This window comes from Dreissena polymorpha, chromosome 4 (genome assembly GCF_020536995.1).
Source record: "Dreissena polymorpha isolate Duluth1 chromosome 4, UMN_Dpol_1.0, whole genome shotgun sequence".
Lineage (NCBI taxonomy): Eukaryota > Metazoa > Mollusca > Bivalvia > Myida > Dreissenidae > Dreissena > Dreissena polymorpha.
In genome coordinates, this window is record NC_068358.1 from 134,487,511 (window position 1) to 134,500,562 (window position 13,052).

The following is a 13,052-nucleotide window of genomic DNA, read 5'->3' on the forward strand; positions in this document are numbered from 1 at the left end:
GCGAATGATCAGCAAGTAGGTTTATGATCCATGAAGAATAATCTGAAATCATAACTTGGGATATTGGTCATTATGTAACTAATTTTGAATATTTTTTTACCTTGAATATGAAGAAGTGAAACTCCAGCAGCTCCAGCAGTATTGCGGTCTTATTATACATTATTTGGTGGTCCTTTATTGATGGGGTCACCGCCTTGCAACGGTCAGTACAAAGCACTTGATGTTTAAACCAGTTTTAGAACGCTCAACCTCACACTTGGCCCAGCAATATTCATGATACATATAAGTGATACATGTAAGTGTAAATGAAATTTAACCTCATAGCATTTCAACTCAAATTAAACAATAATAAAAGAGAATTAAAACGCATTCAATTTAATTACCATTTAATTACTCAATAAAGGATAAAGAGATCAGACAACAGAGCTTAAACTTTTTGAGGAACGATGAAATGAAATTACGCGATACAATTAAATTACGAACAAGTGTCAACTACATCCCTTCTTTTTACAAAAATATTTAAAAGCATCATGTAGTTAATATTTCAGATCATCATCGTGCAAATACAGGAAGAAGCAGCAATATTGGGTGTTAAAATCCATATTACATAGCTTGGTTGTTTATGTGACTGTAATATACAAGGAAAATAAATGAAAAAGAAAATGAATGTAATACCTTAAAAGAAAAACTACATAGACTGAGGCGATAATTTATCAAAACGAAAATTATACTAGTTATGATATAAAGGCTAGCGCTATTCCTGTTCATATTCTAGACAAACCTGTAGTATCTCGCGAAATTGCACAGGCCTATATTTACGTGTCAATTTTGCACTGATAGCAAACAAAACATGTTTATTATTTATTCGATTACGATTTCCAAAGCGACAAGTAAAACATTTAAAAGCAATACTTACATTTTGAAGAATATTTCCACATAACGTATCTGTACGTGATAATAAGACCATGTCGTCGGTCATTATACATAAAAACGTATTTTATTCGTTTTCGTATTAAGGTAATTCTCATTGAAATTTAACTTTTTATGTTAAGTAGTCTAAATAAATATATAATTTTTATATTTGTAAATGCTTCATTTAGAACATGCGAATTGTACTAAACATACAACAAACTTGCCAAGGTCATTATTTGGGTCGCAGTTTCTAAAAAGGGCTTCTACGCATTGTGTTATTTGTTTTTGTGTAACATCTTCTTTCAAGAACAACTTGTCTTTTCCTTTTCTCTTCTCGCCATTTTCAATAGGTTTTAGTTTCAAGTCAGCTACAATTTGTGTGAGTTGTTTATCCTTACATGAATCCCGAAAACTAATAGCCATATCTTCGATTGAATCATTCGGCCAAATGAAGCAATTAGTATTATCTTTATTTAAGTTTTTGAAGTCATTGTCTACAAGAAATATCGCAGGTAAACACAATTCTTTGCATATGGATCTACATAACGAAACATTACGCACGCCGTTCATTTTGGCAATTGTCAGATCGGATAACACCATTTGAAGTTCGTCTTTAATTTTGGAAAGAAATACATTTGTCGTATATATCGGGGTTAAGTGATAGGTTGAACTCCTTGTTGATAAAAGAACATTCTTCATTTCGTTCAAAAATAAAATGTCGCTATCCCCTTTGCAAAATAGCACTCGTTTAGCAAAGAATTTGTCTGAAAGTTTGTCATTGGACATTAACCTCAAGGTCTTCAAATTGTGGTTTAAATTATTGCCTATCCCTATAACCATTCACATATTTTGTTCTGCTCTGCTAAACCTATAGCAACTAGACAGTGTCCATGGCGTTAGAAACGCTGTATTGTGAGTGGTCAGAATCACGACTTTTCCATTGGATTCCGCTTGGTGTCTTATTGCCTGTATCATTCTTTGCACAAACTGTGGGTGCATCCCCCTATCTGGTTCTTCTAGGAGTATTGTTTTGTAACATACTCCCGACAACAGAATGGAGACGAACTTAGCTTCCAATATTCCCTCCGGTGTTTTAAACAGCTTCATCAAATAATTATTCACCTGTAATTTCCCATCTCCATCTAAAGCAAATTTATACTCAGCTGACTGACGGGTTATTTTTAAAAAGACATCCTGTTCGATTGACTTATCGTAACGTTCTTGATTTTTTAGGAAAGCTGTTATTATTTTGCACCTTTTTCGTGCTTTTCCATAGTTTTTTTTTTCCTTCTTATCGCATTTGATTCTTTCACTTTCGGCATTGCAATGGCCCAATTCATATCAATGGAAATGTGAAAACCTGTCTTCTTGGACAAGTCCGTTAACAACCTTTGACAGGGTGTTGTAAGTGTTTCACACGGACTTGGACATACTATTGCAATTACTATTTTCTTATACCAAAGAGTTTGTAGTAGAACATTTTGGATTGTGTGTTAAGTGCGGGTTGGTTTGGGAGTAACATGTTGTTTAGATTAATTAATGCGCAGGTGTTCAAATTTCGTACCTCAAGTACTTGGATATTTCCCATATCTTAAGTTAGCTTTGGTTATTTTAGAAAATCACAACAAAAATCCCTCACGTTCAGTTTTCCTTCCTCATTATGTGTATATTGAACGACAAATTGGTAATAATGTCCTTCTGCATCTATGTCGGCTAACCCTGGAGCCGTCTCTATCGTTTCGTCAAACTCTGGAGTTAAGTTTTCTGTTGTTTCTTCATTTGTATTTTTAGGGAAAAATGGAGTGCCTTTTTTTAGAGGAATGTAAACAGTTCCACTTATGATTTCATCATTTTCATTATCCAGTGTAAATATGCATATAAAGTACGACACTTCTTTGGGATTCCATGGCTTGGATACCGATGTGTTCATGTCCGCTTTTAAACATCGACGGATTCCTTCAAACACGGCGCTTTTCCCGGAACCATTTTCTCCAATGAATATATATGGACATTGTGTCTGAAACTCGATTTTTTCCTCATTTCGGAACACAACAAAATTTTAAAAGCGTATGTTTTTCAGCATGTTGTAAAATATGGCCTGAAAATAGAACAGAAAAAAAACACTTAAGCCGGGTAAAACAATTATTTTTAGAAAAGCTCACACGTTTATAATAGAGAAATTCCAACTTCCATATATATGTGAGATATTCCACATGCAATAATGACTTCATAAATAAATCAGCGAATGCGATATTATGTTTACCTCTTAGGAAATGATTATATCTGATCACGCACAGGAAAACAAGTTTTATCTATTTCAACACATAAAATTTATCATAATTTCGCAAACCTCAAATTCCATAAAACGAACCATTATTATACATTCTATTCGTCTATGAGCACGAAAACATGAATTTCAATTTTGTCTGTTAAATATTACCACAATTATGAATGAAATAGATCACTTTACACAGCAAATTTATGAAAATCACCTTTGTTTTATGAACGAGAATATACAGTTATCCTTTACTTTCTCCGTCGATTTCTATTTTAATGCTACACTCTATGTGTGCACCAGATTGTAACCACCTTGCATGTCTTCATAAATAGTTATGATAACGTAATTTAAGATATGTAGGAGAGTATCGAATAACCATATGTTAAAGATAGCAGAACGTCATCAATGGGAAATGTAACAGTACACTACATTAATCAACAACCGTCAAGGTTGCATAAATAACTATTATAAGCTTCTCATAATAGATATAAAAACACAATTGTTTTCTTGTTGTTTTGAGTTGTATTAAATAACGGAATTAAATTCATTTGTAAAATGTTAAAACAATCGTTAAAGCCACCGAAGCAGTCAGTCTTTACCAACAAGTGACGACACTTTTCATACAATAATATATAAATGACTGGGAAATCGGCATGGGTTGTATAGATAAGTTTTGACTTCGAACACAAAGATGACAGTGTTTATGTAATAAGATATTATACATATGGTGTAGATCCCAAAGTATTATATTTAGTAGAAACGAAGGTTTGTGTCTTTTTAAATATAAAAGAGAACAGTGTTATTTGTACAAAACAATAGTCCAGCTCGAGTTCAACTAGCATATACATCGGGTTTATTTTAATTGTGAATTGCGGGGCCGGCCCGTGAGGGTCTTGCCGCCAGCCGTATTTTTATTTTTTTTGTTTTGAATTATATTAAATAGCGGAATTAATTTCATTTGTAAAATGTTAAAGCCATCGTTAAAGCCACCGAAGCAGTCAGTCTTTTACAACAAGTGACGACACTTTTCATACAATAATATATAAATGACTGGGAAATCGGCATGGGTTTTATAGATAAGTTTTGACTTTGAACACAAAGATGGCAGTGTTTATGTAATAAGATATTATACATGGTGTAGATCCCAAAGTAGTATATTTAGTAGAAACAAAGAATTGTGTCTTTTTAAATATAAAAGAGAACAATGTTATTTGTACAAAAAAATAGTCCAGCTCGAGTTCAACTAGCAAATACATCGGGTATTTTTATTTATTGGACTTCAATATTTTACGATCTCGAAAGTTACTGAATGCATCTTATTAATTAGAATATTTTGTGGACGTGTTAATTAGCAAAATAAAATATCAATGAATATTTCATCGGACTTGGGTATGAATGGTCATCCCTTCAGACTATGTTACACATATTTGTTTTGGTGACCGTGACCTAGGATCGAATCGAAGTACAACCACACATAGATCGCGTGCCGTAAAACAAAACATCTTGAATAGAAAAGGTACAAGCGAAGTAGCCACTAATGAAGATTACGCGCCAGGGAAAATAATAAATTCAATGAAGATAATGTCAGTTTATCTATAAATGATGACATTATCAATTTAAAAGAAAATCAAGTTAAAGGTAGAAAATTAAACGACATCATGACAATACTGTTTTATAAAATGCTTCGTTATAAGAATATAGAATTACATTCAGAGCATTCTTTCTAGTATAAAAATAAATAAAATATTGCTTTGATTTATTATTTAGTATTTTGGGAATAACCAAATAGAAAATACTATTTTAAAATTGTTTCATAGTTATATGTCTTATAACAATAAAGATTTAGGAACGTACATATGAAATTTAATATTTACATAGTATTATTTATTATTATAATAAATAAAGTATGGGCAGCTTTCTTTATTATAATAATAAAGAAACAGTGATATTTATAGAAATTGACATTTTAAGAATATCAGAAATTAGGAATGTAAACAAAAATAGGAAGGTAGTGTCAATGCGAGAGACAGACAATAAAAAAATAATATAAATCTTTATTTATCGTCATCATCATCATCTTCATCATTATCGAGTGTATGCATGTGAAATACGTTAGCGGTACTGATTTGTATATTTATTTATTGAAAGTCTCATATAATTTGAAATCAGAATTTTATGTGTTTTGTTGCGTGTTGCGTGCAGTTAAAATATACTATTATATGCACATTAAATGCCTAATATAGGTGTGCCTTATGGTATGGATGCACGAGTCTGTGTTAATAGGCTACCTATTACATAAGGATACATAAAGAATAATTTCGTTCATTAGGCGTGTAAAGCTTAACAGAAAAGATCCCGGAATTTACTTGTATGCATGGTTGAAGAATGGTATTGCATTAGATTAATGTGAGTAGTTTGTTAAGAAACAAGACCTTGACTTGAGATATGTCTGTAGGATGGAACAAAAGTTCTGATATAATGAATGTATAATAAACATGTCTGTCTCATCGCAAAGTAAGCGTAATTTATTGTAATCGATAAAATTTATGAAGTCACGGTATACACAGATTAAGTATGTCATTATAAAATTGCGTAAGGCAATATAGCAGCGAAAACAGGTATAGGATTTAATGGTTGCATGTACATAAATGTCATGATGTAAAGCTGTCAATACTTTTTTTTAAAGAAGTTTTGAGATATTTATGGAAGTAATAAGAATTATTGAATAAAGTGTTCTAGTAAGTTGTCTTGACGACATTTAAGCATCAATTACGGGGAGTATTATGAATTTATGCCATCATTACAAATAACTGATGCTTTAACACAACAATTATGAAGGATTGATATTTGAACACAACGCTTATGAATGATCGACGATTGATCAATGCTTCGCCTTCCACAACAATTGAAGACGGTGCTTCGTGAAAAAAAGCATAGGGACATCATTGTGGTTTGCTTTCAAAGTGAAAGGCATGGTTCTTATTGAAATACCAACGTGATGACGATGAATCCAACTACAACAATAGAAACACCAACGATCTAACCAGACTCGGTCCTCGGTATGAGCCTCAGCATTCCGATCAGCAACGCAATTTGAACTTAATTACACAGATCAGAAACGCCAACCACATGAGAATCAAACTAAACAAACACAAGAACAGCCTTCTTCTTGACGACGACAACAACAACAACGTATTGACAACAACAAGAACCACGAATTCAAAGTGAACAACAACTTCGATGGTCCATGGGCAACGCTTGACGTCACAAGCCAAACACCTACTTCGATGTTCTATAGACAATACCTGACGTTACAGCAGGCCTTTCGATAAACGTCATAGGACCATTGATGTGATTCCACGTCTTTTTGTATTGACAATTACATAATATGTATTGTTTTTCATAATTATGTGCCTACAATTATAAAAACATTTTAGAAATATAGTGGTCACGTTATCGTTGTATCAATGATATACTTTGTTATTGCAGTAATTTTTGCTTTGATACATCAAAAAATATATAAAAACTCTTTTTTTATGAATAGAGGTATGTGTAACGTAATGATAATCGACATTGGTTGTATAGATAAGTTTTGACTACGAACACGAAGATGACAGTTTTTATGTAATAAGATATAATACATATGGTGTGGATCACAAACCGGACATATGGTCACAAGATAAAGCAGCAAGTGATAGACCGGAATACGAGCCCCCCAAACAATCGGATAAGCCCTCAAAATCGGACACATTGTCCGATTGTTTCTTTTGGTCTGATGGTTCACTAAAAGATATGGTAAATAGTATGTCTACAGTTCGTATAAGTTCAAAAAAGGACGAAAGCTGTTTTTTTTAAACGACAAGACCAAAACTGTTAAAAATTGTGTTGAGCCGCTTCTCAAACGTTGTTAATGTGATGATGATTTAGGTATTGTTATTACTTTCTTGTTAAATTTTGATTAAAACTATACTTTGAAGGAAATCAAATCACAAAAGGTTAATATAAATATATTAATATTTAAACCAACAGCAACACATCTTAAATACTGATTTAAGGAAGTTACGGTTTTGGTGCTCTGGCTTGTATATTACCAATTTATAGTAAAAATTAAACTGAAATTTACTAACAGTTTTTTGTATTTTTTTTATTATTTAGATACCATGAAGATCATTTTGTGTACACTTAAATGTTAGGTGAAACATTTTTGGCCAAGTGAAAGGTGTAGAGCGTTAAACGGGTTTAAGTCCCAATGCTTTTTTGTTGTCCGTCCAGCTTTCATTCTGACTGCCTCGATGGCGACCTCCCTCCAGCGTGCCATGGAGTGAATCGTGTCCAAAACAATGCTGCATTCGCCGTTGGACGGTATCCAGGAAGGATGCTTGTGGGCAATAAAGTGCTGAGATTATGTTGCAGACGTACTGGTTTGTCTTTTGCTCCTGGTAAGGGACGCGGGGCAAGTCTTCGGAGACACTTGTATATTTGAACGCCTGTATCTTGCGTTATATGTCTGCGTGAAACGTCCATGACTTGCAGCCGTACAGAAGGATTAAGATATTCCACAACTTGCTCAGTTTAGAAATCGCTGCGGTCTTCGTGGTTATTTTTATTCAAACCTCAGCAGTATTTGTGTCATTGTTACTCCTTAAGTTCTTGAGGCTTCTCGTCCCTTGATAAATGGTGATGTCCGCACTTGTGGTGTTTGTGCTGTTCACCATGGTCTTCAACTTCTCCTTGCTTATCTTTATCCCTTGAGCTATTTCATGGAGTCTGTTGGAATTGGTTCGATATTTGATTTAACTGCTGGTGATGCCCATGAGGTAAGGTCATCAGCGAATCTCCAGTTAGATATGGGTCTTCAACCGATTTAGATGTGTGCTGGTCTAGGAGGATCTCCTGCATTATCGTCTCAAACGTCACAAAACTGAAAACAAAGCAAGTATTTTACATGATTAACATGCATACGGAAGTTCCTTGAAAGCGTATAAAGTTGTTGTTTTTATCAAAATACAAATTCTTTATTAAGGCGTTTACTTTTTCTGCAGTCAGATGGACACATAGAGAGGATTATTTCAATAGAACTCGAAACAGTATAAATAAATTAGGTGTATAATCGTTTCTACTAGCACACACAAACAGAAGTCATTATTTTAAGATTTTGTGTGGATTGATCATTTCTATTAAGCTTTATAATTTATATTTGACATAAAAGTTTATTTAAGTGGTTAGACGCCAGATTGACATATCGAGAATATTTCAACCAAATCACCGTTAATATGCTATTATAATATTACGCAGATATTGTAATTTTGAACTATTTGTTTGCACGTACATCGCGGGCTATTTTGCCTTAGAATATTATTTAGAAAGAACGGGTAATCATACCACCGGTTGTTGTATAAGGTTTAGTACCAGCTGTTCTGCTGAAACAATGAAATCGAAATACAAAGCGACATATTAAACGGTTGTTGGCTTTATTTTATCACGAATATATGATTTATGACATGTGTAATGATTTCCAATGTGTAAAAATGTCGGGATTGTGGTCCAAGATCTTTTTTTTATTCAGTTTTAGTAATTAACTTTGTATTTCTAATGTATAGCTATACTATAACCATAAAATAGCTGGGCATATTATGGTTGTATTTAGTACTATACTATTAGTGTATAGTGCTTTTTTTTTCATTTTATTATCGTATTTACCATTATTTTATTTTTTGATTTATTCAGAGAACAGATATAGAAATACACATTGACGCTACGAAAAACATCTTTAAAAAATCTCAAATCTGTAGCTGAAATAGCAAGATTATTTTAATGTTATTAGTCGTTTAGAATTTATGAAAGCTCGATTGCTTGATATGTATTTAATACTATTGTATCGATGATATGTGTTGTTACAGAAGATAAGGAGAACATTCATCATGGATAATACCGGAAAGTATTTCATCAGCAAAGTGTGCTAAACTTAGAAATTTTAATAAGAAGTACACACAGTTAAAAGTCTTATCTAAAATCGCAGAGTTAACGAAATAATAGTATAACAATAGTGATGGATTAAAGTAAAACAATTCAAATGAATTTTTGTATTGATTCCAAGTATTTTTTTTATATTTTAAATGGTAATTAAAAATATGTCTGTTGAAATAATTTACAAAACCTTTATTGCTTTTTGGAAGAAAATATTTTACAACTGTTGTTCGATACATAAAACTTAATTGTTAATCAGGAAAACTACATTAATTTTTATCCTAAAGAAGTTAAGTGAACATTTCATAGAACTAAACAATACTATTGAACAATAAATCGATTTATTCTTATCGTGATACCATTCCCAATATCAGTAGAAAAAGTCGGAGTCACAGAAAGATCAGTCTTTTTCACACCTCAATGGCCATTTTACAGTCTCTATCCAAAATCGCCGTTTGCAAAAATGTTTTAAAATATATGTATTAATTAAATAAAGTAAATTATGATAAAAATCATGATAATTATTATAAGTATAGTATTTTTTTTTAATTTACTAGAGCTTTTTCACAAACATGACAGAAAATGCCATTTTACCAAGTGCAAATACAGAAATGCGTATAACACTGGGTATAAAAACATTATTTCATTCAAAACGAAAATGTGGGAGCATTGACAAAACGATAACCATATGCCTCCTTTCGGGTCTTAAAGGGGTGGGGGGAATAACAAAGAGTTACACCAAATCCCAATTGTGAGTGATATCCACCGTAAACTTTCCGAACAATTGTTTTTTAATAAGATACATTTATGGCATAGTGTAGAAAAATATATTTATTGGATTTTTTATCGCGTACATGTCTTTACAAAATACCGAACAAAAACAATTGTCATATATGACAATTATTATAACAATTTGCATTTATTGGAAAAAAAGCTTGATTTTTGAATGAACTATATCAAACAGTTTCATGATACATACATACAAATTGTTGAGTTTTTAACAATATAATTATGTTGTTTATGCTTTGGCTCTTACGTTGTATGCGATATATAGTACAGAAATGGTTTAATTGTATTAAGGTAGCGCACCTCTAATGATTTCCCGCGATTTTAATTGTGGTTCTGATAATTAACATTAATACAAGTGTAGTTGTATTGTATAAACAATGTTAAGAGATTTGAAGATGTAATAATGAGTAAAAATACAACTTTGCATACATGTCTGTGTATTGCTTGTCTGTCGATTCTTAAGGGCGAGCATGAGAAATATTTCGTTCGTTCGCGTACATCTCCCCCGTTTACACAAATATTCAAAAATATGTTTATCTATATTCTAAAACTCATCGGATTCTTATGAGCCAGAAGTTACAGGTAAAGCAAATTCTACATATATAACACACTTACAGGTAAACTTGTTATCTTAGGCAGTCAGTTCGCTCAGGCGGATTTGGAATATTACAGATGCGACCCCCTCCATCACTATACAATTACTTTCATATAAAAATTATATCGTTGTGTTATGCTGGATATCATATCACAACATGTTATGCATAATATTCGTCTATTAACACGGAAACGTGACGTTTGATTCTGTCTGTCAAATAAAAAAATGAAGAGTGACACTGCTCACATTACACAACAATGGTATGGGTTTCACATGATTTTGCTAAGCGATAACGTATCTATCAAGTGATACTGCAATATTATCCATATTGCAAGACTTTACACGTTTGGTAAGTAATCAACTCTGTTCACAGTATGTCGTATTCAATTATAGTAACTTTGATATAAGGGTAGAGACGTGTTTAAAAGTTTCGATGTGTGAAATCGTGTTTATTACTTAGTGCTTGCTTTCATTCTAATATTATATGCGCACAAATTTCGTTAATATGTATTTATTCGTATTTAATGTATCTAGATGTTATACTTATGCGCGTTCCGACGTGTGAGCTTGTAGATAATAAAGCCCCAATGCTCCTTATATTTGTTTGGATTTTCATTTAATCGATAATTGTCTACAGAACTCTGTTAAATTGGCAACACATAAACATGTTTAAACAGTCACCATTTAAAAGGGACATTATAGACGTGTCTTCTAAAATTGTGTTAATATGATGTTTTTTTATAAGCAGATACAAATTATACTAAAACTTGATAATAAAAACCTGTCGATGAAAATACATAACGAATTATAATGTATGTATGTCTGATTATTGGGACGGCCACGTCAGATTATTTTTGCGGTCACGCGTATATGTAGGGACGGTCATCCCTGCTGAATGGGACGGTCACGCGTGATATTTGGACGACCACGCGTGATTATTCTGTCACCTCTGATTTTTGGAACGGTCACGCGTGATTATTTGGACGATCACTTCTGATTATTGTGATTGCCACGCTTGATTATTTTGACGGTCACGCCTGATTATTGGGACGGTAACACATGATTATTGGGACTGGCGCTATTCCTGTTCATATTCTTGACAAACCTGTTATATCTCGCGAAATTGCAATGGTGAACATTAACGTGTCAATTTTGCACTGATAGCAAACAAAACATGTTTATTATTTATTCGATTACGATTTCCAAAGCGACAAGTAAAACGTTTAAAAGCAATACTTACATTTTGAAGAATATCGTTATAATATTTCCACATAACGTATCTGTACGTGATAATGAGACCATGTTGTCGGTCATTATACATAAAAACGTATTTTATTCGTTAGGTAATTCTCAATGAAATGTAACTTCTTAAATATGTTAAGTAATCTAGATAATGGTGCGTTGTTTCGCCGTTGTCATGGCAGGAGTTGTCATATGGCTACGAGCTTTTCTGTACATTTATGTCTCCTTTTATCTTTCAGATCTAATGACGATACCACTTTTTTTTTAAACTTTGTTTTTAATTAAAGACTAAATATTATTAACAATCCCTTCAATGACATTTACTGATAATAAGACACTCATACACGTACATTAAGCGTTGTCAAATGTTCGTTTTGCATTTTTGTAAAACAGCAAAAAATGCTGTTGCAAATAAAGATGTAACATCAGATACGTGTGAATAATGTATAGATTGTATTTGAAACAATCAGTAAGATCTATGTTTATCTTTGCGTTGTCCTTATAAAGTAACTCTTTTTAAAAAGAGCAATGCATTTATTTTTTACAAAAGACGCGAAGGTCACGTCTTGATCTACCTATTGAATTAAACATTTCACTCAAAACTAAATATCGCAGTCCCATGTCCGCTTGGAAAAGAAAATATTTTAAAAGGTATCCGTTGTAATAAACCTTTAGATCTTAAAATGTTATATCGACAATATCTATGCATTTATAAGCGATGATTTTACCTGTTCAAACAAACGATAGCAAGCGGACATCGTCCATAACGACAGGACCGTTGCTCTGTGAGTGGTTAGAATCACAACCATATTAATTTACATCCGCATCATGTCTTATTGCTTGTGTTATTCCTTGAACATACTATGGGTGCATGACCAGTATGTGGTTTCTCAAGCATGTTTGCTTTGAAATGCTTACCAGGCAATATCATGCTAACGTATTTTGCGTCAATTAATCGTTTGTTATTTATTTGTCAAATTTGTCCTCTTGTGAATTTTGTTTGTGATTACGCACCTTTAAAGCGCTTTCTTCTAGTTGTTTTACGTCCGACTAGTCGTCTATTTTGAATCTGCACATGAAGTTCGACACGTGGAAAAAAAACCATATGTGTCATATTTTCATTGTTCATGATTTCTTGAACGTAATACGGTATCAAATCTCCTTTGTTTTCCTGTTAACCTGCATGTATAGTTAATAAAATGAAGATGTCAACGTATTTAAGAAACATTTACCATCCGAATAAAGTTAAAATCAACACATTGGTGTTTC

General features: G+C 32.6%; 1 protein-coding gene across 1 annotated transcript; it reads right to left on the bottom strand.

The window, feature by feature from the left end:
• Positions 1 to 369: 369 nt before the first annotated feature.
• On the bottom strand, positions 370 to 2,965 carry LOC127878812 (uncharacterized; the record flags this gene model as incomplete). Its single annotated transcript, XM_052425340.1, has 2 exons — positions 370 to 2,253; positions 2,528 to 2,965. Coding segments are annotated over 2 exons (939 nt in total), but the record flags the coding sequence as incomplete, so codon positions are not given.
• Positions 2,966 to 13,052: the final 10,087 nt, after the last annotated feature.